The sequence below is a fragment of the Lissotriton vulgaris genome, chromosome 3_1 (assembly GCF_964263255.1).
Source record: "Lissotriton vulgaris chromosome 3_1, aLisVul1.2, whole genome shotgun sequence".
NCBI lineage: Eukaryota > Metazoa > Chordata > Amphibia > Caudata > Salamandridae > Lissotriton > Lissotriton vulgaris.
This window is the reverse complement of record NC_141689.1, coordinates 1,187,691,679-1,187,715,464: the sequence shown is the minus strand read 5'-3', so window position 1 is coordinate 1,187,715,464 and position 23,786 is coordinate 1,187,691,679. Positions and strand designations below refer to the sequence as shown.

At 42.1% G+C, this 23,786-nt stretch overlaps 1 protein-coding gene across 2 annotated transcripts in view; it reads left to right on the top strand.

Annotated features, from left to right (window-relative positions):
* The window catches only part of TECRL (trans-2,3-enoyl-CoA reductase like), an 835,890-nt gene that overhangs the window by 702,105 nt on the left and 109,999 nt on the right, over positions 1-23,786 (top strand). For both annotated transcript variants that reach the window (XM_086963150.1, XM_086963149.1), the window contains one exon: positions 12,547-12,592. In XM_086963150.1, coding sequence (XP_086819276.1) covers positions 12,547-12,592 — 46 coding nt within the window. The remainder of the gene's footprint in view (positions 1-12,546; positions 12,593-23,786) is intronic.

The following is a 23,786-nucleotide window of genomic DNA, read 5'->3' as shown; positions in this document are numbered from 1 at the left end:
CACAGTACATCCCGAGGGTGCCACGCATCTATCAGAAACCGATGAAGTCATCGGCACACCTGAGACGCCGATCAAGGCAACAATCACCAAAGGGCTGGGGGGCAACAGCAAAACAAAAACAAATCTGGAACCACATAGCATCTGCACTCAAAAAGAGCCCGGAAGAGAAACACGAAATTCATGTCTCCAACTCGATGAAACTAGCAATATAACCCCTGCCTCCTGTGGGAAACAAGCACAAAAAAGCAGCATGCAGCCTAGCTCGGTCCGCCAGCAAATAAAAAATCATGGACCCACTAGGGGAACAAAGTCTGGATCAATCGAGGACCGGCTATCGCAGACACAGGCAAACGACCACCAGAAAGCTATCCAGCAATGACTATGGAAGGTGCACTGACTGCAAGGAGAGAAGTAGACTCAGCTATTATGGGGACAACGGGTCTCACGTGTAACATCTCTAGACCTTGCGAAATTGCCCATCTAGCCGGGCCACCATTAAGGAACCATCACACCTCTGGCCAAGAACTAAGAATAACCACAAGTAGCACAAACAACGTCAAAACCACTGCAGCACGACTAGTAGAGGTTAAGCGACGGTCAGACGAACGCTCACACGCTGAACCTTTTGTACCAAATGAACATATACTCGGCCGACATTTAAGAGTCACCGCACACATCTCTAGTCAACCGAAAACAACTTCAACACGACGAGTAGAGGTTATGGGATCTAGTCAACCAATAACAGAGAGTGCAATAGCAGGAGAACGAAAAAACTCAACAGGCGCTGTCTGGTTTAACCCGGACTACACGTCGCAATGAAGACACGACACTCTCTACAGAGGTAACATCTTAAGGCTGCTATCCCATATTCCATCCTTGACAGAATTAAAAAGCTCCGACCTGGTATCCATCGAATTTGTAGCCGATGAGGATACAGGCAAAGAAAAAACAAAAGCAACTTGGAGAACCCTGGCAATTTCACAAAAATTAATTGCCGAAGCTGACATCTTTAAAAGCTGGGGGATCACAATAAAACCTTATGTCAAACCAAGGTACCCTGACATTCTTTTCCCGGTGGAAAAAGCGGCAGCTCCAGCTATCATGAAAACTCTAAAAAACTCGGTCCTCAGAGGAGCGGTAGGACCAGGGAGCAACAAAACAGATCAATACATTAATAGCACTGGAGTTACTGCAGATGAATACACACAAATACCTGGAATGTTTGACTCAGGATGGATAGCTAGAACTCTAAAAAATAACGAGTGACAAATCGGCCACAGGCCAAAGGAAGACGTATACGACTCACTAAAAATATGCTCATGGAACATCAACGACCAGGCTTCCAAAATAACTGACTCAGATTTCATGAATTACATCAGAAAATTTGACATAGTGGCACTCCAAGAGACATGGCTCGCAGACCCCCCCAACCTCCATGGTTACTTATGTTTTTACTCAGCTGCAAATAGGACGGCAAAATATGGGCATTCCAAAGGCGGCCTAGTAACCTACATACTGGTTACAAGTATACACATAAGGGAAAGACCTACACCAAATGTTGTTCTTACAGGGGACTTCAACCTTAACCTCATGGGTGCGACGCAGGAAGACGTACAACTAATCCAAAATGCAATTTGGGACATCCCAACACAAGCAACCTCACAGATATCCAAAAAAACCAAACTAGGTAACAGGACACTAGAAGATCTGGAATACTTTAACATCAGGGCCCTCAACGGTAGGACCTCTGGAGATAATCCTCCAGCCGCAACCTTTCACACAACAAAAACAAGCAGCATTCTAGACTATACTTTTACATCATTACCCTTTTTCCAGTCCTTAAAATCATACCGGATCGGCTGCAGTTGGGATAGCGACCACTGCCCCCAAGAAATTATCATCAAGACCATAAAGCCTAACTTTGAGCGATCAAAAGTGCCGAAAGAGTCAATCCAAACCATCAACTTTAAAAAAATTGAATATTCATCAGCAATAGATGGAACGCTAGCGGAAAGGGCAAAACAGCACTTCGAGAGCCGCACCGGGCATAGTGAAATCACGAAATGGGAACATTTTGCAAGTACTATGTATATGTATGCTACAAGACCCAAGCCTCAGTCACAATTGGGGGATGTAAGTTCTTGCAAATTCTCTCGAGAAGACAAAGGGAAAATTAAAGACATGAAGACTTCAATCTACCGTACAATGAGAGAACTCCAACGGAAACCCATGGACACCGTAAAGCAAGACCATCTACGAAAACTAAAATCAACACTGAAAAAACTAAAATGGGAAGCAAACAAATCAGCTGAGGACAATTTATGGGCGAGACTTCACTCCGATATCAAATGGAATGATGGAGCAAGGTTCTGGAAATCAATAAATGCATTCATAAGACCTGCGCACCACGGGGCCTCATCAAACATCTCAGAGGACATCTGGGCAAGCTTTCTCGGCACCCATTTTAGTCAGGCTGAAGGAAATAACCAGCACTACGAGCCTGCAATTTATAAAAATCATACAACAATTAACGACACAAGGCCCACAGAATGTTATACTCCAAACGATATTGAGAACTTGCCGAACTTACAAAGCACCATCCAGCGCCAAATCAAAAAAGGAAGAAAGGAGGGAGCGCCAGGGCCAAATGGTATACCTCCTATTCTTTATAAACAAGATGTGTCTGGCTGGACAGCAGCCCTGAAACCCATCTTTTTGGAAATAAGACAATCCAACATCATACCAAGGTCCTGGAGGGGCTCTATCATCTCCCCAATCTATAAGGCAGGAGATAAGGCTTCCCCACATAACTATCGACTGGTGGCTTTAATTGATAACTAGGCAAAATACTTTGCAGGTACCCTACTCGAATAGCTGACAGCCTGGGCTACAGAGAGATCCTTAATCCCAGCCAACCAGACAGGCTTCGCTAAGTCAGTAGGCACGATGACGAACATCTTGAGCATGGGCATGCTCATAGACAAAGCAGAATCTAACAAAATGCCCATCCATTTCTACTTCATCGACTACAAGGCCGCTTTCGATAACATAAACCGGAAGCTTTTGTGGTCCAAATTGAATGACTGGGGAATCTCGAGACCCTTGTTGGACCTGCTCATCAACCTGCACACAGAGACCTGGGTACAGATAAAAATAGGGGACGGATCCGCCTTGTCAAGGCCCATACAGACCAATAAGGGCCTAAAGCAAGGCTGCGTCTTGGCCTCCACACTTTTCAACCTGTTCCTAGGGGACCTTGTCCCAATACTAAATGATTGTAACTCCCACGCCCCTAAACTAGGAGGGCTCCAGCTACCTTGTCTACTATACACAGACGACATTGTCCTAATAAGCCACACTAAGGTAGGACTTCAACATCTTTTGGATGCAACACAAAGGTATTCAAGTAAGAACGATCTTACAATAAATCTGGGGAAAACCCAAACAATGACCATTAGCAAGAAAAAAAGGAAACCAACACCATGGCATTGGAATACGACAAGAATTGAAGACACCCCAACATACAAATACATAGCAGTGAAGATCGACAACGGTGGGAAGTTCTCGGTCCAGAGAACAAGTATACGAGGGAGAGGACTTTCGCTAGCGATTTTGTTGAAGTCGCTAAATCACAAACTTTCCGGCCCCTCTTTCCTACCCTTGACGCAAGTAATTCGTGCTAAACTTCTCCCATCAATTACCTATGGGAGTGAGGCACTCAGAGGAAGGGATGCCAAGACCCTTGACAATACTATAACAGCTGCATACAGAATCATTTTCAGTCTACCCAAGCAAACCTCACCCGCTCAATTCATGCTCGAATTCGGCATTGACCAACAGTTCCTGGCAAGGAAGGGAGTCTATATGATAGCCTTGGATAAAGTGAGGAAATCAAAACAAGGAACTCTGAATGAACACCTGTGGAAGGAGTTAGAACAGCATCCTTCCTCAGCAGCAGCTAAGTACCTCACAGGCAGCCTGACGAATACAGGTCTAGAACAGCTCTGGAACACTCCAACAAATCACACAATATTCAAAAAATTGGTTACAAAATCAATCAAATTACAATCATGGTTGCAAGACAAGGAAGCCCTCTCGAAAAGAACACATGGCTGGCTGACCCTGAATTCATACACAACTAAAGCACAACAGCGCTACCTGGCCGAGGGATACTCCAAAAGTTCAAGATGTGTTTTCTAAGGCACAGGTTGGGCCTGCTACCTTGTACTCAAAATCTCCCACGCTGGCTCAAAATCAAAGCTGACCCCCTTTGTCAGCTATGCGGCTTGGCACAAGAGGACATGCTGCACTTGATATGCTCTTGTGAAAAACTACGGGACGAACGGAAACGCTGGCTAAAACACCACTTCAATCGGCAAGGGATCCGCACAAGAAGGACGGCGGTCCTTGCCTGTTTTCATCCTAATGACCCTGGCTTGAATTGCAGCTTTGTAAAATTTCTGAAGGCAGTTGAAAAGAAGATGCCAAAAAACCTAACCGACAACTGTCCCAGTTCAACTGATTTGACATCACTCTGCTGACTGTTTTACCGACTTCATGAGTTCATGAGGACATTGAGCAATACTTTACAAATACGAAGTCCAAATATATGCACAATTGTCATAAGGAAATGTGAACATTTTAATTTCTGATTCTTTTAAAACTGCAGTTTTATTTTGTCTGTTCTTAATCCATTTTATATTGCAATGGTTTTAAGTAACTATGCCAAATAAAGATTACTTACTTACTTACTTCTTTGCGCAATAAAGCACTATCTACATCAATTAATCTCTTTGTCATGTTTACCGTTGACAAAACTGTCCATTTGAAATCGTTCGGCCCATGTTCTTTTTGAAGAAAATGCTCTACCATAGGAGCAGAGGTGACTTTCTATTTAATTCTAGACCTGTGTTGAGTGATTCTAAGGTAAGCAGTCATAATATTGATTCCAAAATATAGAATGGAAATAATATCGAAGTAAAAATATAGAATGGACAAAATATCGAATGGACACAATATAGTGGTTAAAAATATCGAATTTAAGGTAAGTAATATCGATTTTCAAAATATAGAAGTCAAAATATCGAAGTATACAATATAGGCATTAAATATATCGATTTTTTAATAATATCAATTTTTTTAAAGTGTTTTGTATGTTAGTATATGTGTGAAAAGTGTATATTAATTTTTGTAATGTATGTTTAATGTATTTTAAGTAATGAATTTTATGTTATTTAACTTTTGCGTAATTTAATTCTGTAGCGGGTTGTGGGTTTATAGGGGAATAGGGTGGGAAGTAATTTAATTATATTAAATTAAATATTCATTTTTAGCAATTATTATTAATTGTTAATTAAATTTTGCTTTTCAGTTCTGTAGCGGGTTGTGGGTTTATAGGGGAATAGGGTGGGAACTAATTTAATTGTAATTAATTAAATATTTTTATTTATTTATTGGTATTCATTTTGAATTTATTGTTATTTTTTAATTGGTAATTCATTTTTATTAATTGCCAATTAATTTGTATTAATTGATTAATTGATAATTATGTTAATTTTCTAAATGTATTTTCTGTAGCGGGTTGTGGGTTTATAGGGGAATAGGGTGGGAAGTAATTTAATTGTAATTAAGTAAATAATTTTTTTCAATCATTGGTATTGATTTTACATTTATTGTTAATTAATTTTTAATTGGTAATTAATTTCTAATAATTGGCAATTAATTTTTATTAATTGGTAATTATTTTGTATTAATTAAATATTTGATAATTATGATAATTGTATTAATGTATTTTCTGTAGTTGGATGTGGGTTTATAGGGGAACAGGGTGGGAAGTAATGTAATTGTAATTAATTACATGTTAAAAATACTTTTTGTGTATTGATAATTAATTTACTTTTAATTTTTAATTGGTATTTGTATTATTAATTAGTTTTTGTTATTGAAAATTAATTCGTTGTTAAATAATTATGAATAGGTTATTAATTTTTAATAACGAATATGTAGTTGTATTTCTAATTAATTATTACATAATATTAAATTGGTTATTAATTTCAATTAATGTTTTATTGGGATTGATATTTAATTTATTTTTAATAATACATTAAATCTTTACTTTCCCTACTGTTAAACTCACTGGAGTGGGAATAGTAATTTTTACCCTCCCGCTATCCAACGCTTTCCCTACTGTTGCACTCTCTGGAGTGGGAATAGTATTTTTTACCCCTACGCTATCCAGTGCTTTCCCTACTGTTGCACTCTCTGGAGTGGGAATAGTAATTTTTACCCCTACGCTATCCAAAGCTTTCCCTACTGTTGCACTATCTGGAGTGGGAATAGTAATTTTCACACTCCCGCTATCCAACGCTTTCCCTACTGCTGCACTCTCTGGAGTGGGAATAGTATTCTTTACCCCTACGCTATCCAACGCTTTCCCTACTGTTGCACTCTCTGGAGTGGGAATAGTAATTTTCACCCCTACGCTATCCAATGCTTTCCCTACTGTTGTGCTCTCAGGAGTGGAAATAGTAGTTTTTACCCTTCAAATATCCAACGCTTTTCCTACTGTTGCACTCTCTGGAGTGGGAATAGTAATTTTTACCCCTACGCTATCCAACGCTTTCCCTACTGTTGCACTCACTGGAGTGGGAATAGTATTTTTTACCCTCCCGCTATCCAACGCTTCCCCTACTGTTGCACTCTCTGGAGTGGGAATAGTATTTTTTACCCCTACGCTATCCAACCCTTTCCCTACTGTTGCACTCTCTGGAGTGGGAATAGTATTTTTTACCCCTACGCTATCCAACGCTTTACCTACTGTTGCACTCTCTGGAGTGGGAATATTAAATGTTACCCTCCTGCTATCCTACGGTAAAATATTGTACATTTTTTATTAATAACTTAAATTCATTATATCTTAATTTTAAGGTTATTTGAGTATTTTTAAGTATGTTTTAGGTAATTATATTTATTATTTCATTAATTTTAAATTACTTTTAAGACATTTAAAAAAAATCGATATTTTGACTGACTATATTTTTTACAGACTATATTTTGGATTCGATATTTTTGTACTTACCTGTTTGTACATAGGAATTCGATATTTTGGCATTCTATATTTTGGTGACTATATTTTGGTAAGTCTATATTTTGTCATTCTATATTATGTCAGTGATCCTGATTCTAATATTCACATGCTGGTTTATCTTCACAATGTACATTTTTTGACAGGGGCATAATATTGCGTAAACAAAATTTTTAGTCTTGCAATTTGTGAAGTCAGTATGTTGCCACTTCACGCCATCATGGTTACATTTTGTTCCTTCAATAGTGCTATTACAAGCCATACAATTCCCACATCTGTGGTGTCCCTGGATAGGTTTTAAATTCCACTTAGAAAGTAAATCGCTTTTGGGCTTCAGCAAAGAACTGTCGGCTCTTATTATCTGTTGACCAATACTTGGTTTTTTTTTCATTGCAAATATGGGTCTAAGAAAAGGACATTCCAGGTTTTCAAGGAGATGCCAATTTTTGAGTATGATCTGTCGAAATTTGTTGGTATCAGGACCACATGTTGTAACACATACTAGTTTTTCTAGTTCTTTCTTCGATTTCACCTCTAAGAGATTTTCACGTGGTGTAAATCTTGCCCTTTTAGTTGCATGCTTGAGTAAGTTTTTAGGGTACCCTCTTTTCAACATTTTGTTACAGAAAGAGGCTGCATGTTTCTCAAAGTCTATCTTCTCTGTACAAATGCTCTTCATTCTCAGTAGCTGGCCATGCGTAAAATTTTCTTTAAGGCCTCTAGGATGAGCGCTCCTGTAGTGTAGGATTGTGTATTTATCTGTTTCTTTTTTATGTAGGGATGTTTTTAGCTGACTTGAATCTATACCAATCTCTAGTCATTGAGGTCTTACTGGACTGGATGGAAAATTTGATATCAATATGTCTATTGTTTAACCACTGGTGAAACATATCCAGTTCAGTCTGGCTCCCCTGCCACAGAAGCCAGACATCATCAATATAGCGAAACCACTGTATTATGTTGTCTTTAAATGGATTCTTATTTTCAACAAACCGTTCTTCATATTGGGCCATGTAAAGTACTGCCATTTCCGGTGCATAAGGACATCCCATGGCAGTTCCTTTCACTTGAATAAAGTACTGCCCTTGAAACTTAAAATAGTTTGTAGAAATTAGAAGATTTATTGTAGATGATTTATGTTCATGTATCACGTTCTGTTTAGTCTTTTTTCACAGATGTAAAGCACAATTTTGTGATAAAGAAAACAGTAAAATAAAATACTGAGATAAAACATAAAATTGTTTGCGTTTCGAGCAAAAATAGTCCAGCTCACCAAAGAAGTTTGAGGTTTCGGTGCACTTCCTTGTTTCTGCATAGTTAAAACGGCCCAGCCCTATCCTCTCCCATACGGGCTTGTCTCCTTGTTTGTTTTGGGTATTACGTTGCCAGCACTGGCAGGGGCAATGGGTGGTGCATGTTGCAGTGGCCTCCTGACGAGGGCATACATAGCTGAGTTACATTGCCAGACATCTCATGCCAGGTCTCTTTTAACTACTAGTTGAAGCGAGGACGTGCAAGGTAAGTTCATTTTTTATTTACTTTTTAATGCATTTAATTTGCTTATGTGCATGAAATCGCTGACATGCACTACATTACCATTATGAAGTTAAACATTTTAACTTTAAAACAATAATGTCATGCATGTCGGCAATTTAGATAGTTATTTGATTGCGTGCAAGCACCCAGCCTGGCATTTGCCCGACTTACCACTCTCCGTAGTGGGCAGCCGCCACTGCATAAGATGACCCTAGATGAACAACGATACAAATACATTGTGAAGGAGCTTCTTCCTCGGACCCTTCTGCATGTCCACAGAAATGTTGGTTTCAGAAATAATGATACTTCTGGTGCTTCCTCTGAATGTTTTATGCCAGTTTCAACACTCTTCTCAGCTGGGCTTTCTCATACATCAGCATGATCTGGATGTGATTCTGTAAGTGTCAAAATATCTTGATGGAATCCGTCTAACTTCATGGCCCACTTATACACGTTGGTGGAAATGGCAGCAAACAGCCCAACTCTGTAAACTCCTAAAATGAAACAGCAAGCTGAACATGTACACCTCAGTGTACCTGTGACGCACGTCCCCACAAAACAATCCCCACAAAGAGTCCAAAGTTATGAGTATTTGGCTCAAACGGTGTGCATCTCCATTGCTCACTCTGTTTCCAAAGAGGAGTCACCAAGACTAATGTTAATTTTCGCACAAATGTGGAATTCACCACAAATTCTAAAACTAATTTTGTCCATCCACTGTTGGTATCAAAAAAATGTTCATTTATTCTTCTTGTTCAAAATAACACAGTCGAACAGCTGACGCTTTTCATCCAACTTGTGTGGACTTCATCAGGGCTTAGTAAGTGAGGGTAGACTTCTAAAGTAGTAGGTCTTTATAGAAAAAAGGAGAGTATTATAAACTGTATATGTCCTGCATTGGAACTGTTCCCTCCTGGGTCCAGAGTCAGTTCAAGATGAATCAGCTCTTATGCCGTGCTGAGCAGCAATGTGGACTGTCCTATTCCCGTCCTCTGCTCTGGAGTATATCTGGGGATGCAATGTTGAACATTTATAGCTACAAAACCGAAAAACCGAACCAACATTAAAGAAAGTGAACTCTGGGTCTCATTTGATAGTAACAGCTGGCATTTGTGAGGCATGAAATGACAACCTCTGATCATGAGTTCTAAAGAGTTATTCAAAGCTAGGGAAAATTGTTCTGCACTTTTGAAAGGAATGGAATGTCTGATACTCCTTTGATGTTGTTCGTATGTCAGCCCTTGCCGGTTGAGGGTCTCATTTATGAAAAGTGTTGCATCGCAGCATGAAAACAGCGATGCAACACTTTTCAGTGCGCCCTCCTTGTGACACCATGGATGCACCGTATATACTGAATGGGCTCCATGTTGAAAGGAGTTACAGATACGTCTGTTTTTCTGACGCATCTGTAGGCGCAGTAATGACGCATTGCTGGAGTGTGTCACAAAACTGACACAACTCCAGCAATGGGTCACTACACATAGGCAAGTCTTATGTTAAATGCGCCTGCGTCAGTCTTACGCCTGCTGTGAGGCGATGTGATCTGATGGATTTCACTGAACCACTTCAATGAGTCTTTTTGCGGAGGAACACCCACCCTGCATACATTATACCTGACGCATGTATAATGTAGCGCAGGGCTTAACAAAGTGATGCTTCTGCTTAAATGCGTCACGTTGTAAATAGGGCGCAGCATGGCACATTTTTTTCGCCAGTGACACCGGTGGTGCAAGGGGCTCATAAATAAGCCCCTGAGGGCCTCATTTATGGGTTATTTTGGCATTGGTCAGCGCAGCAGGTCTTGCTGTTGCGCTGCCCTATAGCAAAATAAAAGGGTAGGAATGCGCTGTATCGATTAGATATGGTGCATACCTGTCCTTTTCCCCTGCGCTGACGCACATTGGGCTGCCGTGCTCCAACGCAGGCACCTTTGCACCATGGTTCAAGGGTGCCTGCTTTGAGGGGGTGATTGTTTTTGTGCAGGAAGGGACACCTTCCTGCACAAAAACAATCACAATTGTCTTTTTCCTCTTTCTATATGTGCTGCATTCTGCAGCACACATCAAAAGTGGAATAACGAGGAGAAATATAGATATTTCTCCTCGTTGTGCCTCCCTTACGCCTCGTCTGGGAAGGCATAGGTATTTGGCGCTGCCTCAGACGTACAATGTCTCGTAAGTCTGGGGCAGTGTCAAAATGCCATGGATGTTGCTAGGAACTCCCCCAGCAACACCCATGGAACGTCCCTTTCACACAGTTTTCGGCGTGAAAGGAGCACATATATATAAGACCATGAAAAGCCAGGTAACATGGCTTTATGTGGCCTTACAAATATGCCTGTGGCACATTGCACCATCGGAACATCAAAAGTGACGTTCCTGCTGTGCATTGGTGCCGGTTGGCCTCATAAATTGTTCCTGAGTTCCAATCGACTACTGAAAGATTGGCAGATAGATTCAGCCGAAAAAACAACAGCTCTTCATTGGCCTTTTAATGGTGCACATCCCTCTGTGACAGAACTGGAGAAAACATTTACCTGAAAAAGAACAAATTTCTTCTTTCAGACAACACCCTTCTTCTTCCAACAACAATGAGAAGACGTTTTCCGTCCAGCAGCTTTCGAGAGACAGCAGCTTTTTTTTTTTTTTTTTTTTTAAGGAAAAAAAACAAAATATATAGGTTATCAGCCATGCCGTTCGGGAATTCCACCAGTATATTAGCTATGACCAGAAGGATATCATAATTGAGTTACACTTGCATACGTTTGCCCTGTGTGTTAGCGGTGCTAGTCATGAAGCACGGGTTTATGTTGTGCCCGTCTGCATAGTCAATATTGACCCTCATTCGGAGTGATCAGATAAAAATCATTGTTTCGGTTTCTGGAAAATATCTGTAACCATATGACTTAACAGAATTTGTAATATGTTTTTATTTGCCATTTCCTTTCTGAACCTTTACTTGGAAGATATCTGCTCATTGGATAACACGTTGTAATTTTTCAGAACAGTTTTCTTTTTAAATGGGTCTCAAATAGGCATTTTAAGCCGAACTCTTGGTTTTGCCAAATGTGATCCTAAAGGTGTTACAATCCACCTGTTAGGAGTTGGTCTTTGTGCTAATGGGCTGCTTGATGTTGACATCCATGGGTTTATGTGTGTTTGACATCAATGACACCTTCTTAAGCACACACAAGGGCAGATTTACAATCGCCTTGGGCTGCCAGTATCTCACTTTTTGCGACACAATGGCGGCGTATTTCTCTGCCCCATATTTACAAGGACAGGAAAAGCCACCCAGAGTGGCTTTTCCTGTCCTTGTAAATACAACCCCTTTATACACAGGACTTTGCGTGAAAGGGGCTTTCCATGGGTGTTGCTGTGGGTGTTCCCACGAAACACCCATGGAACCAGACACATTTCCAGATTTACGAGGTTTCGTAAACCTGGAAGTGCGTCAGTATGCTACAAGCGAGGCACAACGAGGAGAAATGTTTTCCTTTCTCCTCATTTTTGTTCCTCGTTCAATGCATGCATTGAAAGAGGAAAATGGCTGTAGTGATTGTTTTTGTGCAGGAAGGTGCCCCTTCCTGCACGAAAACAATATTCTCATGATGCAGGCATCCTTGCACCATGGTGCAAGGGTGCCTGCGCCAGCGCATGGCAGCTGTTTGTGTGCCAGCGCATAGAGAGCACAGGAATATGACATATCATTGTAAATATGTTGCATTCCTGTGCTTTGAAAGTGCTGCAGCGTAGCGCTGCCAAAGCGCTTGCGGTGCCATGCTGCCACACTTTCTCGTAAATCTGCCCCACACGACTTATGCCCATCATGATTCCAGTCCTCACTCTGAAGAGGAGCTGTTGTGTTTTAGAAGAAAAACTCGTCATCTCATAACACACTGCTTTTCTTTTTTTCCTCTTTAACAGATTGGGTCCTGGGTTAGTTTTACAATCATGACTCAAACACTCCCAGGTAAGACTTATTGCTTCTTAATTTTCTAAGAGTTCCCTGCTGTATTTATTTAAAAAAAAAACAATGTCAAAATCGCGTTGCTAAACTTAGTCTCCTACGAGGTAGAGGCACAGCAGAAGCACGAACCTACAGAGGAACATTCTCAAAAATTGTAATTAAACGTGGGCCAAATTGAGGTCTCTTTCTAATAAGCTACTGTAGGGGGCAGTAAAGGTCCACGAATACATCTCCAACCACCAACTGCAGCTATTAGTAACTACATCATGTTTTCGAGAGCAACATCTTCTCATAAAATGACAATGCTGCTGAAAGAACACATATATTTTTAATCAAAAAGCGAAACATCTGTAGATTGTGGAACAGAAACGTTCAAGCACAGCACAAGCAATTGTTTCTTAACTTGTTTTATTCCTCTGGTGCAACTTTGTAGTACAAGGAATCAGCTATTGTATTCTTAATTTTCAAAACCACGCTCTTATGTCACATTACATGTGTGTATGACGTTCTCTTGTTTTCATAGTCCTGGCGTGTACGGCCACATTTCAAAGGAAGCAGTAATACAGTGGTTTGAAAATCAAATAAAATAGGCTGTTAGGAAAAAAAAATGAAAGACGCTTATATTTCAGGTCAAAAATAGCGGGAATGCAGTGGATAAGTCAAGGTTGGAATCTGCAGTGTCGAGTTCTTGTTTATTGTACTTGACAACATCACTTGCAATGTCCCTGTTTTGTCAACTGTAAACCCCCACGGCTTTGAATGTATTTTTCTGCTTATGAAATTGAGCTCCGATCTAGTGCTGAACTGTTTTTCAAAGAACTGTTCAGTTTGGGCATCGTGAGCGCTGGCGTTTCAAATGTATCTATATATTTTGAAGCAAGAAAGCCTTATTATCGGCGAGGTAGAACACATGGTTCTGGCTCTGCATGACGCCCAATGCTGGAACCGGGTTTGGATTGGGATTAAAAATAGGCCCGGGCACGCATAAAAAAATCGGCCCACATTAGCATAATGCCTTCCCTCAAATCACTGCTTCAGCGTAAATTTACATACAAAGGGGAGGGGGGGATGCACGCATCAGTTTAGACTAGTGAAACACACCTGAAAACAAGTAGGCCACTTCTGCTCAGCCCCCCCTGCCCCGCTCAGTATGCCTACATTAATGGGAGGCCCAGCGAGAGAAAAGCGGTGACGCCTCTACCTGTTGCTGCTATACAGGAGGTAATGAGCGCCCATCTCCCTCCAGAAAGGCCACTCAGACACCCAGTAGGCCGCTGGCGGGATTGTCGAACAACAGAGACACCGCTCAAATCGGCACCCAGGCTGCTCAAAGGCAGCCCTCTGCTGGAACTTGGACCCCGGCCCCTCGGGCATTGCCCGAATGCCCCCGTTACCAATCCAACGCTGGCTGCAACTGCGGGGCATATTATCAACACATAGCGATATTTATCGCTAAGAAGGGTTAGAAGCAATTTTTTTATCGCCGCGCATCACGGGATTTTATCGCTGAGATAACGTGCTATTAGCAACGTTTATCTCAAAAGCAATAAAATTCCCAGCGATAGCGGCGAAATCCGTGAATATCGCTGAGAAACCAGCGATATTCATGCATTATCGCTAACAGGGTCTTAGCCATTATATCCACCTCCCATTGGATATAATGGCTAAGAACTGGTCTGATCAGGTGTTAGTTTTTAGACATATTCGCGCTTAGCGCGAATATTTCCATCGCTACGCCTGTGTTGCTAATAGGCAATAGCGATGTTAGCGACTGCCTTCAGTCGCTAACAGGTTGCGTATGTCCACTTTGCATGTATTAGCGATAAATATCGCTGACATGCAAAGCGGGCCCCAAACCGCTCGCTATCGCCTACAAGCTGTCGCTAACTGCTGTTAGCGACAGCTTGCTAATAGGGCGATAGTATTATCGCCGCTTAGCGGCCAAAAACGGCTGTTAAAGCGGCGACAATTACCTATTGCCCCTCTTGATAATATGCCCCGCCTTGATTTGTTTTCCCCTGATGCAGGATATGGTATTTTGTGGGGTTTTAAAAAAAAGTAGAAACAGAAAACAGATGCTAGCACTACATGGGCTCTGCATGCCATTTTTGGATCGGCTACTGCAAAAATATCAGCCCTGCTTGGGCAGTGACAGTGAATGTTGGTAATATGGAAATAGAGAAAGCATGTCCTTAATCTCCAAAACATCTAGCAGAGCAGGCCCATTCTTTGGCGAATGCACATTTATGCAGAAAATGTTTCCTTAGATATGGTGAACTGTTGATCAAATTGATGAATAGTGAAACATAAATAGTAAAAGTGCTGGCGCTACACAAGTGGGCAGTATTAAGGCATGAATGATAACGGATTGAGTATATATTTAAACGGCATGGTGAAAGGAATTTGTCTCACAAATTTGGCTTAATTTCAAAATAGGACGATAGCTTTACGTTTAAAAAGGTATTACTTCCTTATTTATTTATTTATTTATTAGAATTATGATGGCGTTTTTGGCCAAAGACTTTACATACATTAAGGAGTTGGTTTAATAAATTAATGTAAGATGGCCATACGCAGAAAAAATAGAACAAAAGTTCAATCAAGGGGAAATTCCCAGAAATAAATTTCCTGTTTGAACATTGAGTAAAACTTCCGCTTCCTAGAAAAGCATACCTTTTGAGATGAAGAATGGACTATTGCTTCTGAGATCATTCAATGAACATTAAGGCCTGTTTTAAGGTTTCGAGACTGGTTTCATGATTGCAGCAAATTTACGTCCTAAGACACCTTCTCAGAGGTAACCCCACAGGGCCGGACTGGGAACCAAAACCGGCCCTGGCAAAGTGCTCGGCGGGCCTCCCAATGGGTTGGGGGTACAGCCAAGCTGTTTGCCAGGGCCGGTTTCGACCGATTTTGTTACAAGGCCGATATTAAAGCTGTGCTGCAAAAACGACCCTGAAAAAAAACGGCACCCCCAGGGACCCAAAACTGGCCCCTACCCATGCAGCCCACCCTGGAAATGCCCGGTGCACACTGCGGCCAGTCCGGCCCTGTAACCCTGCAGTGACTGACTCAGTCCAGGGAGTTTAACTCACATTCCCCATGAACTCATAGGGAGATATTACGTGAAATCATTTATTGTGGGCCATTCTTTCCCAGTTGATTTATCAGGGAACTATTGGGCTTGATTTGATGGCGGGGAGTCTGCCACTGACAGGCTTTTGGTGGTGGTCTCCCGCCATCTAAGACATGCTTCCTGCCTGCCATATTACTATAGTGGGTGGGGTGATGGCGGTTGGAATGTCCGAATGCAATGCATCCGAAGGGCTCCGTGAGCTCGCCGGTGCAGTGGAGGGGCTTGTAGTCCCTACCATGCCTGGCAGGCACCGCCATAGGGATTACAATGTCCCTTTCCACCGGCTAACCGGTTAACCCACCATGAAAAGGCTGGCGGCAAGGGACTTTGGGGGCCCGTAGCGGGCCGACTTTCCCTCTGGCCCTTGACTTTGGGTGTTGCCCCCATCATATCCCTGCACCATGTGGCAAGCACTGCATGTTGCCTGACATATAGCGCAGGGATTTAAGTGTGGGTTGTTTTGTACTGCGGTAAGTGCTGCAGAGCCCAGCACCCACCGCAATACAAAACATGGGCAATGCGACCGCCACTGTGGCAGTTGCAACCTAATTTGTCCTGTGGGACCACAGCCTTGTAGGCGGGCGGTCCCAAAAACGAAAGGATGGCGGACAAACTGAGCTCCGTCCGCCATCGTAATCAGGCCCTTCGTGAGGTTTCCAAGGGCAGAGCTGAAGTGTTTTCTGCTAAACGACAAGTCTGCCATCTTCAAATGGTAAGGCTGTATTTAAGAGTGAGCCTGATGGGAATGATTTATTTACTACATCTCGTAAATATCCATAGCTCTGGATGCTATATCTACCAGGCACAGTAATTGCCTCCAATTATGGAATCTTTCATATGGAAAAGAGGAGCAGTTTCTGCAACTAATAATGCATATGTTGTATTTGTGATTCACTGTCTCAAATCAAATTTACATAGGTAAAACCTGAAAGAATTTAAAGGCGACAAAAAAAAAGGGAAATACAAGGGCAAGAAGATTTTGGTTCAGAAAGCACCATAACCTGCATGTTATGTCTCATTTTGAAGGGCAAAACCCACAATGTGTGATAATTATCGTCCCTGATAATATATGGACCTAGGGATATCGGATTTTATAGGTTGCAATAATTTTCACATCCCTAACTGGCTCATTACTAGCAAGGTCACCATCTCTGGTAGCTGTACTCACACCCACAGCCAGGACACCTTCAAACTGAAGACTGAGAAACTTAAAAAAGTAAAAAACACAGCACCAATTCTTTTCCATCTATGTACCCGGTATCTGGAACAACATGCCTGTATCCATCTGGGTAACCAAAACACTGCTACAGTTTAATAAAACAGTTGAAGATGTATCTCTTTAGAAAACACTTGGAATTATTTCTCTCAACTTGAGAGCATCCCTTACTATATATGTGTGTGTTTCTATGTATATATGTATCTTTAAAGTAACATTATAGCTAGTTGTAATAAAAAGATCTGTTATTTTTTTAAAAAAACAAACGTACAAACTTACAAATTCACTAGATGGCCCTGGTGAGCCAAGCCATGTTCGGTGGGCAAGACCCTACTATAGTCTACTTTCAGTATTCAGACAGTGCATAGAGTTGATTCTCTCTAGAAATCTAAGCCCCGTTAGGTGGAAAAGGCCCACTATGCACAGCCTGTGCTGTTTGCACCACTCTTCATGGACAACTCACTCCCTTCAGACACTAAGGCATAATTAGGTGGGCGTACCACTACTATGCAGAGGCTGTGCCCTCTATACAGCTCCTCACAGAGAGCACACTACTTCCACATACTCAAACCTCCTAACGTAGCCAAGGGCTTATTTTGTACAGTTAGGTATGTTAGTGTTAGACCTGGCACCATTGGTGTGGGTCTCCCCTGCATTTTTGCCTTTGCATCCTTTGTTTTTGTTGTGTGTTGGACCCAGTTAAGCTGGTCTGGATGCTTTGGGCACTTTGCCACTGCTTTTCAGTGCCAAAGTGCAAGTGCTCCTTTTGTAAATTGTTGTTATGGATTAGTGATTCTGTGATTGGCATATTTGATTTACTTGTCAAACCATAGTAAAGTGCAATGTGTGTGCCCAGGGCCTGTACATCAAATGCTGCTTATTGGGCTGCAGCACTGAATGTGCCACCCACAGAAGCATCCTGTAAAATGTAACTCTGGCCTGCCATTGCATAGCCTGTGTGCAGTCCGGGACTGCCATGTCGACTTGGCAAGTGCACACACTTGCCAGTCCCTAAACTTTCCCTTTTCTACATATTAGTCACCCCTAAAGTAGACCCAAGGTACCCCTGTGAGCAGAGTGCATTGTATGTGAAAGGTAGGGCATGCTCTGATGTCTGTGACATGTCCTGAAAGTGAAATACTGACAATTTTGTTTTTCACTATTGCAAGGTTACCTGTTCCTATAGGACAGAATCAGTAGTTTGTTTATACCATCTTATAAGCATATCTGGCCCTGAAAACAAAGTAGAGCAATAACGTTTAGTATGCCTGAACTCAGAATGTTAAAATTCATCTTTTAGTGAGGGGGATTTTTACATTCTGTGTTTGAAAATTCCACTTTTAAAAAGAAGGTGTTTTCTTGCCTAAACATCCAGTGTGCCTCTGCTAGGTTTGTGTATTGTGTGTCTGGCTTTTGTTTGACAGGAACTGGAGAGGAGCAATGGCTCCAGAAGTCTGATGAGTACGGGCTGGGCTGAATAGACCTGGACTGCATTTAGAGTAGAGGGAGGAGATTTCCTTTCACCTGAATGGGCCTGGTCTGCCTTCAACAATGCTGTCCCCACCTCCTGCCAGGAAGATGCGCTAGTGAGGACAGAACTGATTTTAGCTGGGTACAGACACTCTATGCCTTTAGAGAACAACAGATTTTTGTGAATAAAAAGAGGGGCCCAGACCCCAGACTTTTAGATCACTTCTGGGAGAGCAAGATAAATCTGTGGAGGAATACTGCCCCTGTACTATTTGCTGACTGGGGTTGGCCTGCAGTGGCTACTTGCTGCCAAGGAAAGGAGAAAAGAACTTTGCTGGTTTCTTTGTCATCTTGAGGAAGATCTCCAAGGGCTTGAAACTGAGCTTGCCTTTTGTTATGAAGTCTGAGGGACACAAAGGCTTCACAATCAGCTCCCCTGAACGTCCTTACTGGGAGTTCTGATCTGCAACTGGTGCCTGCTGATGTTTTCGACCTCTAGAGAACTGTTTTTCATGGGGAGCTGGAAAATCAACACAACATCCAAGACGGGTGATGCATCCACACCTGTTTCCGACACTTTGCCAAAGAGACAGTTGCAGCGCCTGCTGCGGCCCATGAAATCGCTGCACGCCACATCGAGTGCAACAACCTCTGAAGTCCAAGATCACCACACCGAGCGGGACACAAGCCCTGTTGTGCGGCTGCCAGAAAACACGCATTGTCCCGGATCGTCGCATTGCATTGAGGTGCCATGTCTTTCGCATCATTGAGGGACGCAATAAGAAACAGACACATCAACTCCCCACGCAGTAAGAAATCAACGCATCAACTCCTCTCCGGTAGGGAACAGACGCCTCAACTCCCCAGCGCTGCAGAAAGGAACCAACGCATCACCTCCCCCGGAGCAAGGAACTGACGCATCACCTTCCCTGAGTATAAGGAACCGACATATCACCTTCCCTGCGGCCGATATTGTTTGTTTGCGTGACGCATCCAAGGTAACTTGTATTGACCTGAACGGTTTCTACCATTTGAAAGCCTTATTTTTAATACTGTATTGTGGATTGTTGTTGTTTGGTATTGTTTTGGTTTAGATAAAAAGTACTTATTTTTCAAAACTGGTGTGGCGTTCATTTGCAGTGTTTTCACTGTATAACTGTATTCACAAATGCTTTACAAACTGCCTCTGAGATAAGCCTGTGTGCTCATGCCAAGCTACCAAGGGGGTGAGCAGGGGTTATTTTAGGAGAGTATCACCCTTACCCTGACTAGACGCAAGGATCCCTATTTGGAAAAAGGTACCTACCTCTGCTAACTAGAGACCCCCATTTCTAACAGTAAACAATATTGTAAGTTACACTGAAATTCACCAGTTAAAGTTTACTTACCTAACGGTTAGTTGATCCCCCGCCATGCCCTGATTATGAACTCATGTAGTACATAATACATGACATGTTCAATGTCACTTAATGACATCATGGAAAGCAACTCAAATGACTAAATATAACTATTAATAGGTAAAGCCAGAACAAACCAATTGGATTTTACCAGACTCAACTATACTCAAATTTATAAAAATATACAGACACTTCTTTGCTCTGTATTGTTTAATATACATTAGCTTTACACATGCCAGAAACAAACAGAAAAATATTCGAACAACAGTTGAAAAATAGCTGCAAAAAGAGGAATTAATAAGCAGACAACTGGATTTCGATGGTCCCTCAAAATACCTTGCTAACATTGTCCCTGCTCTGTTTTGAGATTAACTTTTGACAACCACTGTTTCATTATGCTAACCCAATCTCAGACATGTAATGCTGGCACTGAGGACTGCAGCGTTATAGACTACACAGTAAGAACAGTAATCAGGACACCTACCCAGTCAAGAAGGGGAAGTGCCCTCTGAGTTTTTGGAACCCTCCAAAAATAAAATAGAAATCTATAAACCATCTTGGATTGTTTTCAGACTTCCACCATAGCAGATGCATGCAATTATGAGATTAACTCCTTGCGTGCGGCCCCGATTTCCTCAGTGTGCTGGACATTCCATAACTGGGTGTGGTTGTGAGGGAACCACGGAACCATACCGTCATCAGCACAGCTCAACCGTGACTGATGACGGAATGGTTCCGTCACAAGCATCGAAGGGGTTAATACCACTGAAAATTGTAGCAACCATGGCAGTGGTAATCTTGGTAACCCCAGCAATCAACTGTTAGTTACAGAGCAAATGAACACTCCATGCTTAGCATCCTAATTAAAGAACACAGTCTGCCGATATGACTCCAATGGTGATTCAGATTTAATATATCCTAAGAATGTCACCTAGAATGAGGACCATAACACTAGAGCAATTGAGTTACACATTATCCTAGATGAATCAGTACTACTGAAGGAATTTGACTCAGTAATGGACACTGACACCCTGAAGGAGGTCCAGGAACTGTCATTAAATCTAACAGTCCAGAAAATGTAACCTGTGAGGAGCATGATGGAAATGACGCCCCACCAACATACCCAGTATTAGCTGCCATAAGTGCAATCAGCAACACTATGGCCAGGATCTCAAATGCACTCATCAATCAATCAGCTCTAATAACCAACCAAATTTCAGTATCAAAAGTCATCTAAATGGATATAAAGGGCATTCGCAAAAACTACAAGCAAACGTAGGAATTATGCAACTATTGGATTCTTTGCTTTAAAAATTCTAAATCTTTTATGTACAGATAACGTCATTTATTTATTACAGCTTATGCCTGAAAAGATTGCCATTTGTCAGTGGCAACAACAAGAAACACATTTTAGCCAAAACACTAATTGGAAATAGACTTCTTTTAGTAAAATAGTTAGGGCTGGACTAACAGAGGAAATCAATATAGCCACAACTAGTGATTTTGTTTAAAAAACACAAAAAAGCTGTATACTGTAAACAAACACAGAACCTAACACTGAATTCAGATGAAAGATGATGTGAATTGTACAACATCTCCGATAATACCTGCCATGAAAACCGAAAACCCAGGGATTCATATCACAACAGCCATTTTCAAATTGTACCTAAATAACCACGGGGTAAAAAAACGAACAGAAAGGCCCAGCCAAATAAAGACCAGGGGCTAGATGTAGGTATCCAAATACCGGTTGGTAACGGCCAAAAATACCGATTTTCGGCCGTTACCGACCGGTATTTGGATACTGAGATGTAGGGCATTTCAAAATACAGATTCGGTAATTTTACCAAATCAGTAAAATTACTGATTCTGTAAAATTACAGAATCTGTATTTTGTAATGTAGGTAGCACTGTAAATAGTGCTACAGGGCTTTAAGGATTCGTTATTTACCACCAACTATTAGTTGGTGGTAAATAGCGAATTAATATGTAAATGCAAATATGTGCATTTACACCTGTGCCATGTGGCATACATACATGCCATTAGAGCATGTATGTGTGCCACATGGCACACAAGCACTAATCAGGGGTGCAACAGGGTGTCAAAGTGACACCCTGCCACCCTTGAATTTTTCTGTATTTACCGGATCGGTAATTACCGATTCGGTAATTGACATTCATTCCTATGGGCCTCCAGGCCCATAGGAATCAATGGCAAATACCGAATCGGTAAATACCGATTCGGTAAATACCGAATCCTACCGATTCGCTATTTTTTACCGAATTATTACCTACATTGGATTTCCTGATTCATAAATACCGAATCGGTAAAATGTGGTATTTATGAATCGGTAAATCCAACTTCCCTACATCTAGCCCCAGATCACTAACAAGACAAACCCTGAACAGAAATTATTTCCAATTGTTAAGGAGAATGACTGTTGGACTTGCCCCTTTTTGCAGGGTCATCCCAGAACTTTTTGCCTTCCTCCTATATTTTTTCTGACCTGTTGTTGGCTATTTTATGACCCTGGACACTCTACCACTGCTGATCAGTGCTAAAGTGGATATGCTCTCCCTATTGTAAATTGATGTATGGATTAGTGATTCCCTGATTGGCTTGTTTGGTTTACTTGTCAGACCCTAGTACAGTGCACTGAGTGTGCCCAGGGATTTTAAATCCAAATGCTGCTATTGGGCTGGCAGCACAGGTTGTGCCACCCACAGAAGCGGCCTGTAAAAGTAAGTCTCATGCCTGCCATTGCAGAGCCTATGTGCAGTCCTGTACTGCCATGTTGACTGAGCACGTGCACCCACTTTCCAGTTCCTAAACCTTCCCTTTTCTTCATATCAGACACCCCTATGGTAGGCCCAAGGACAGGGTGCATTGGAAGTATATGGTAGAACAAGCCCTGGTCTGAGTGGCATGGCCTAATAGTGAATTACAGCCATTTTTGTTTTTCACTATTGAAAGGTTACCTATTCTCCATAGGCCAGATTGGGCCGTTAGACTGTGACATTGTATAATCCTAACTGGCTCAGGGAAGACAGTAGAAATTCAAGTTTAGTATGCCTGAACTCAGAATGATAAAATACATAATTAAGTGAAGTTGGTTTTAACATTCTGTGTTTGAAAATACCACTTTTAGAAAGTATGTATTTTCTTGTCTAACCTTCCAAGCTTGCCTCTGCTAGGTTGTGTATTCCTTGTCTGAAGTTTGAGTGACAGGGCTGGGGGAATCCAGGAGACAGGGTGGGTCCACCCAGTGGTGAATAGAGAGATCTGCATCTAGATCGGAGGGAGGAGTTGCACCTGGGACCTGACTATGACAGTGCCTGCCCCCCACAGTGCTGTCTCCACCCCCTGTGGTGCGTCTGATGTCTCTGCCCTGCATGGTGATAGAAGAGAAGGAATCATGTCAACAAAGTGCTCCAGGGCTGTGCTTTCCCTCCACAATGCTGGCTCCACCTCCTGTGGTGCATCTGATGTTTCTGCCCTGCACTGTGAAAGGAAAGAAGGAGTCATGTAAACAGAGTGCTCCAGAACTGGTTTGAACTGGGCAAAGGCCCATCTCCCCTCAGAGGACAAAGCATTTTGGGGTACAAATATGCGGACCCTGATCCCGAGAAATTAGATAACTTTTGGACAAGCAAGAAGAAACCTCTGCTGAGGAGAGGAACCTGAAGAAACTGAGGGGAGACTATTCCTAAGCTGAAGTGCTGCTTAGGGGATTGGCCTGCAGTGGTTGCCTTACTGCCAAAGAGATAAGAAAGGAACTTTGTGTAGGATCCCCAAGGGCTTGAAAAAGAGCTGCCTCCTGCTGAAATCTCAGGGACAACAGACTTCACCCCACAGCTCCACATAGTTCTTGTGGAAGTGCCTGCTGCTGTTTTGGGCCTACTGACAGACTGCGTGTCACAAGGAGCTGGAAGCGCAACTCAACGAAAAAGAAGAGTGTCGTCGTCGCTGCTGCTGCC